General features: G+C 39.4%; 1 protein-coding gene across 4 annotated transcripts in view; it reads right to left on the bottom strand.

The window, feature by feature from the left end:
* POLQ (DNA polymerase theta) overlaps nt 1-6,675 on the bottom strand; it is a 130,723-nt gene extending 124,048 nt beyond the window's left edge. For 3 of the 4 annotated variants that reach the window (XM_081235100.1, XM_081235102.1, XM_081235103.1), the window contains exons 1-5: nt 6,369-6,675; nt 5,733-5,912; nt 3,661-3,791; nt 1,858-2,014; nt 138-246 (exon numbers count right to left, since the gene is read on the bottom strand). In XM_081235100.1, coding sequence (XP_081091226.1) covers nt 138-246; nt 1,858-2,014; nt 3,661-3,791; nt 5,733-5,912; nt 6,369-6,582 — 791 coding nt within the window. In that variant the 5' untranslated portion in view covers nt 6,583-6,675. The remainder of the gene's footprint in view (nt 1-137; nt 247-1,857; nt 2,015-3,660; nt 3,792-5,732; nt 5,913-6,368) is intronic. The other variant, XM_081235101.1, reaches the window with a different exon arrangement.
* Nucleotides 6,676-7,366: the final 691 nt, after the last annotated feature.

Here is a 7,366-nt window from a genome sequence, read left to right on the forward strand (position 1 = left end):
ATGAAATGTTGTACATGAGTTTGTTCTAAATAAGTACTACCCTCCTCTGATGTATTTAACTCCTAATTATGCACTTTTGCAAACACATTCTCAACATTCTTTGGAATCTCAGGAACTTAGTTATTTCAGGTACTTACCAAGATGCTGATTTCTGAGTAATATAGGAAATCTTGGTCAGCAGAAGTTCCAGCAGATAACCTCGGGGAGAGTCCCCCAGCATATGCAATTCATCCACAACCACCATTCCTAAAGAGATTTTCCAGATACTAGTTTTTACAGAATTTCACAATTCCAAGAATTTTAAGACTCAATATCTTGTATCTCGTACCATAAATAGCTGTCATTATAATACACTGCAAGTAATACAAACTTCTAACCATAAAACAAAAATCAGATTCCACATAGCAGACAATTCTTTTCCAAGATATTTCAAGTATAATAAGTGGTCTTACCACAATGTATTCTGGATCTAAAAATCATTGATTAGCTAACTCAGGTCTAACTCAAGGAAAACTTCGTCGTGTTACTCAGACAATTCTTAATTGGCAACCTTGTAGAAATACATGTACAATGAAAATCAAGGACATCCACAACAATTATTCAGTGGGTTGACTTTTCTATGGGGAAAACAGCCAGGGCAACCATACTGATGTTAGCAAGTGCTTAGAAAAGCAGAATCAGATCAAGAAGAAATAAATGATTTTAAGGGGATGTTTTTGTTTGATTATGGTAGACTAGTGACTCACCCTACTATAAAACATAAATATGATCATAATTCCCTCCTCCCCTACTTGGAGAATCAAACCAGTCTACGCACTTGGAATACTGCTCAAGAAGTACAGAAATTAGTATCAACGAATGCCTCCTTTAAACATTTTCATAACATCATAGTTTGCATGTGCACTGGTGTCCCTCCCCACAAATCCCCCTACAAAAATAAAGACCTTTCAGACTATTTCCTAATGGTACATGATGATCCTTTTCCTCATCAGTAAGCTATTTCCAAATCATATTGTATGATGACTTATTTAACCATTCATTCATCCATCCAAAAAATATTTATTCTACCTAGTGTGCCAGGCACTGTGCTAGGTATAGTAGATATAACACTTAATCTGATACAACACAATCTGAGAATTCTGATACAAACTGATGAATGTGATTCCTCTCTCCAAGCTTTACAGAGCAGAGAATGTGTCTCATTAATCTTCGATTTTACTCCCCACCCCTACCCTACCCTAACTTTACCATTTAAGTTCACCAGGAAAACAATGAGTAGCTAACTGATATTCCTGCAGCTTCTATTGCTGCTATAACCATTCTCTTCCTGTTGCTACCTCTACATAGTGGGCTTTCCCAAGTGGTTGGAAAAGAAAAAAAAAAAAAAGCAGGGATTAAGGTAGAAAAGTTCCAAACTCAAATACAGTGCCAGTTTCTATAGCTCCCTACCAATTGCCTGCTAAATGGTAGCCTCTGGGTCCAGGCCTAATCTAGCTACCACAGTACCAGAATATGATAATAAATACATATATACACTAATTGCAGAGATGGCAGGTGCTTCCTTCTATTCCTAGTAAACTTTAGATAGGAAAGAAGCAAAGAGAAATGACCTGAGGGTTCAAGGATACACTCTATGCTTTGTAAAGTGCAAAAATACAAGGAAGTAGAGTCAATAACATCAGTAGGATGCAAAACTTTTTTTTTTTTTACAGAGTTCCTAACATTACAGATTCCAATTCTCACCTCCAGAAGTAGATGACAGACAATAGAATAAGACATACAGAAATCACAACAGCTTCACTCCATTCTATCAAAAATAGCAAGAGAAAGTATATACTTATTTTCTTATTTGCTTACCTAATAGATCCATCTTATTTTCCTCTATGAGGCGATTGATCAGACCATTGGCTCTCTCAATTGTGCAGACAGCAATATCCAAAGAAGAGAAATGCCCTGTTGGAGAGGTACTGCCCATATAACCATCTACTTTTATTCCTACTTCCTGAAACAGACTCTAAATTGAGTAAAAAGGAAAGACACAGGGGAAAATATTTGAAATTCATGAATCTTAAATTGGTTCTTTCCCAAAACATAGACATAAGTATTCAAATACATTTATCAGATTACTGTTAGTTATTCCTGGTCAGGGCACACTGGTTCTTTTTAGAATCATATACTAAAAATAAGAAGTTCAGAACTGACAAAACTCAGTACAGAGATTTTCTGTTAAGACAGAGTCAAATAAAATGACATACCTAATCAAATAAGTTCTAAGAGCTCTTTATAGAAATTAAAATTAAAGAAAAACTACCTTAAGCACTAACATTTTTAATCTAATAAACAAGCAAGAAACTCACTCTTTAACACTAATGTAATATTTTCAGAAACAAATTTATACTTCATGAGGAAAATATTCTCATTATCCCACTAAAGATTAGTTTTTTATATAATGGAAGAAAAGGTTTCAAAAGTCAAATGCAATGGGACTTTGATTGTTAATTTTTTTTAGTTTAACTTTTAACTAACATACCTTCTCAATAAAAAGGATCATTACTTTGTTACTTTGGTCTAAGCTGAAAGGATGTTACCATGTAGAACCAGCTTTGTTGGCTATTTGACCTCTGAAATAACTGTTAAAAAGATTTATAGAACCATTGGATTTTAGAGCTGTTCATTCAATAAAATGTTTCTGAGTGTTTACTAAATTAACCCATAGTTAACCCCATAGTTTCATTTTACCAGTGAAAAAACTGAGGCCCAGCAGATTATGTATCTAGCCTGAAGACACAGGTAGTGGCAAAACTGGGACTAGAACTCAGATTTTTTGTACTACCACTGCAATAATCTTGGCATTCCAAAATCACATTTTTTCACTGCAGAAATCAGAATAAGTTTATTCTATTTAATGAAATATTGTATTTGTAAAAATACCTTAAAGACCAGTGAGCATCACATAAATGTATACTGTTGTCATTCATTTTTGCAGGAGAACAGGAGAAGAAAGCACAGGTCTGAAGCTTTACATAAGCACCAATGGATCTTGTTCTTCATCCTCTAACGTTCCCAAATGGCCCTGCATTAGGATGGGATATGCTTCCTCAAACACACTTCCTTTCCATACTTCAGTCTAGTCCTACTATTCACTTAAGAGGTTGATTCTTGATTTGCACTTTTTTTTTTTTTCGCAGTACACGGGCCTCTCACTGTGTGGCCTCTCCCGTTGCAGAGCACACCGGACGCGCAGGCTCAGCGGCCATGGCTCATGGGCCCAGCCGCTCTGCGGCATGTGGGATCTTCCCAGACCAGGGCACGAACCCGTGTCCCCTGCATCGGCAGGCAGACTCTCAACCACTGTGCCACCAGGGAAGCCCTTAATTTGCACTTTTATATACTAATTAAAGTACTCTGCCTATTTCCTAAGGAAAAGTTTATAAATTTTTACAGAATTTTCACCAATTGCTCTTTGATTTAATGGCCGTTTCTCCTTTATAGTGTAATTTAAGTTTCCCCTCATAAATGGTCAACTTTTAAAGCTACATTGGGATGTAATAAAAGAAATTTTATTTTCCAATTGCTTTTATAATTCTATTTCAAATGAGTAAAGCTGAAGCTGCCAATAATAGGCCTTTCACAATTTCAAACATAGTAAAAGAACATTACCTGGAAATAGTATTTCTTCTCTTTAGCCACAGAGACAAAGGGCAAAACAAATAGAGCTTTCTTCCGTGTTTCCAAGACCCGCTTCAAAATAAGTAGTTCAGCAACAAGAGTCTTCCCAGCACTTGTAGGAGCTAAAACAAGTTATTTGGCAAGGTTATCACAAACAGAAGTAATATTTGATACACTGCATTAATAAATGTTTTAAATCATATCCAGTAACTAAATAGCCCAAGGCTAAACTATCATTAAGGCCCCAGCTAGCATTTGAAAACTTTATACCCTGAAATGCCCCTGACTTTAAACCAGGTTTCTAAATACTCTCACAGTGAAAATAGAGACAAATAAATCTTTACATCAAATAAATGATGAATATTACTGAGTACCTAGCTTATACGTAAAGATCCTTTCCTTTAAGTACTGAATAGTTAAAAGCCCTGCTTTGGGGAAATAGATAAAAAGCTTTAATACATTGTGATAGGAGCTATGATAGAAGTTGAGGGGGAAGAGCTGTAAGGAAGTTTATGGAAACAGAATTTATGAGAGCAAAGAAGGCAAGAAGAAAGGAATGCCAAGCAGAAGAAAACAGCATGTGTAAAGGTCTAGAGGAAAGCCCGGTATGTTCAGATGATAGTAAGTAATTTAGTAAGCCTGAAGTATAAAGTACAAGTAGGGGAGTGAAAAAAGAGATATGAAAGTGCCACATGGAGAAGACTTTTATAATCCTACCATGTAAGGAATTTATCCTGAAAGCAATGCAGAGTGACTAGTGAGTTTTATGAAAAGGAATGACAAAATCATATTTGTACTTTATAGAGATCACTTTGGCTGCAGGAGCAAAGCAAGAGCAGAAAGAAAAGATTAACTAGATAGAGAACTATTGCATAATCTAGAAGATGATAATAAACTAGGTAATGGACCTAAGAACAGAGAGTAGTAGCCAGAATCAAGACATCTGAGGTAACAGACACTACACTTGGTGATTAATTAATGTGAGTTGGTGAGCAGAGTTATGAATGACACCCAAGTTCTTGTTTAAGCAACTGAAACGGTCAGGCCATTCTACCACTGCCACCAACTGCCACTAGTTAGCATTAACTGAGTATTTCTTACATGCCAAAAACTTTTCTAAGCCCACACCCTGGCACTCATGCTCTCTGTGCGTGGAGGCACTCGCTACCTCCCTCCGTCTGCTTCTCTCTCTCAACTAATTTGCAAGGTTACACAGTCAGTAAACGGCCTGAACTTATATCTATTGACAGTTAACTCTCTAATTATTTTTGGCAGCCATAATGAAAATCTGGATGACTCACAATTTCAGAGAAAACTGATACAAAGGGCGTACATCTTACCAAGTGATTAGATTCTAAAGTCAGTATACTAAGCACAGATGGTTAAAAATTATGTAAGTCAAAGTTGCTCTTGAAAGCCCATATAAACCTTTCATAAAGTATATTACATAGGGTTTTGTATATACAATCCTGTATAAGCAGGTCAATTTATAAACATATAACGTAAAATGTTCACACTGAAAAGCAACTGAGATCAACTGTGGGAAGAGCACATTTACATCTCATTCTGCACACTCACTCTGGGACATATGTGGGGTTTTTTTGGGTTTTTTTGCGGTACGCGGGCCTCTCACTGTTGCAGCCTCTCCCGTTGCGGAGCACAGGCTCCGGACGCGCAGGCTCAGCGGCCATGGCTCACGGGCCCAGCCGCTCCGCGGTATGTGGGATCTTCCCGGACCGGGGCACGAACCTGCGTCCCCTGCATCGGCAGGCGGACTCTCAACCACTGCGCCACCAGGGAAGCCCTGGGACATATGTTTTTTGAGAGGAATGGTAGGCAGACAATTCTGTTTAAATTGTTGGGTTTTTGCTTTCCCCCACCCTACCATCTAATGGAATTTTCATAATTTAAGTATGCATATGATGAAACTCTGCTTTTCAAATATTTTAAGACTTTCTCTAGTTATAAAGCACTCTCTCACCCACCTTACCTCAATAGAGTGTCCTTTACATTAATAATGTCTTAAAAATAGTAGAGAAATTAACTTGCACAAATTTGAATACCTGAATAGACTAAATTCTTTCCTTCCAGGACTTGTCCAAGCAAAAGGCACTCTGCTTGCCATTCAAACATCTTTTTTACACCAAAACTGTGATATTTCTCCAGAACCGCTGGAGGAAGCCCCCAATTTGCCAATAGCAGCTTGTCTACTTTATCGTCAGGAAACGTCTGCTTGCATTCCCCTTTTAGGAAAAAAAAGAAAAAAAGGAAATAGTTGAATTTAGTTCTAACATAAGACTTCAGTAATTAGCTTTCCACTGTGTTTTGGGATTCCTATGTGTTGTAAAGAGGCTATTTAAAGTATATCCTGACATAAAACACATACAATATAAGGATCTGTAAGGAGCACTGGGCACTATTAGGAGTGAATTCCCTACAGGTGATGAGATTTGGCCAACTAGTAAGTTGTTTCTGTAAATAAATAAAGGTCGAAAAGACCCAGAAACCACTTGAAGATTACTACCCTCAGTCGCTGAATATGGACTGAAAGCTCTTCCACGTCAATAGAAAGTGACGTGCCGCACCGGGTCCTAGTCACAAACTGAGAAAGGGGAGTAGAAGCCTAGCAGGCCGTGCAAACGCGCGAGCTCCGCGCGGTGAGGACACCTCCCGACGAGTGGCCCGGCTGAGCTGCCTACCTCGCCCGCTGCCCACGGAGTGCCTGGGAGTACCTGCAGCTCTGGCCGGCGGGCGGCCGCGGTCCTTCAGGCTGCGTCTCAGGCCCGGGGGCGGGCTCAGCACCGGCCCCGAGATGGGCAGGGGGCTGTCACTGCTGTCACCGCCGCTTCCCGAAAAGAAGTCTGAGCCTGGTGCTGAACGTCGTCGTTTCCCACTCCAGCGCGTCAGATTCATCGCGAAATCTTCTCGGCCATTCAGGGAAAGGCACAGTCCCAGCGTCCTCCCGCTCGGAAGAAACGGAGGCTGGCGACAGATGCGGCCGCCATCTTCCCGCCACGGCTTTCAAACTCAGGCCTCCCAGCCCGCCCCGGAACCATAGAGTTCTCCGTGACGAGAGTAACCTGAGGACCATAGAATCGTGGGGAAGGAGGGGCTTTCGCTAGTGTCCTAGACCTCCGGCCTGTCACCTCGGTTGTCGGATAGTGAAAGAGAAACAGAGTTGGACCTAGATTAAACGGGGGGAAAAAACAGATTCAGTATATATAATCTCCAATTATAATCATAATGGCTTAAAGTTTTTCCTTTTCTTTTTGTCCATGTCTGGTTTAAATAGCAAGTTTATGTTAACTTCATAAAATGAACTGCCCGTAATAGGTAGAGAAGTAGCTCTATTTAACATATTGTATTTTTAAAACAATTATTACAAATTATATGTGCAAAACATTATACAAGTAAAATTTAGGATTTAGAATGGAGTGCAATTTGCTCTCTCCTGGTATGTGATGGTAGGGCAGAGGTTATTTCTGTACACAATTTCTACTTTAGCCATCATACGCTGTGAGGAATATGTGATGAAGAGATAGGGACTGCGGCCAATAGACCTCTTAGGTAGTAGAACGCTGCATGGAAAGGGCTCTGGATGTGCCTGAGTGATCATTCGGAGCCAAGAGCTTGTTAATGGATCTGTGCTCTACCTTTGGCAAGGCAGAATCAAACGAGCTCTGGACTTAAATTGATG

This window comes from Mesoplodon bidens, assembly GCF_964165515.1.
Source record: "Mesoplodon bidens genome assembly, chromosome: 5".
Lineage (NCBI taxonomy): Eukaryota > Metazoa > Chordata > Mammalia > Artiodactyla > Ziphiidae > Mesoplodon > Mesoplodon bidens.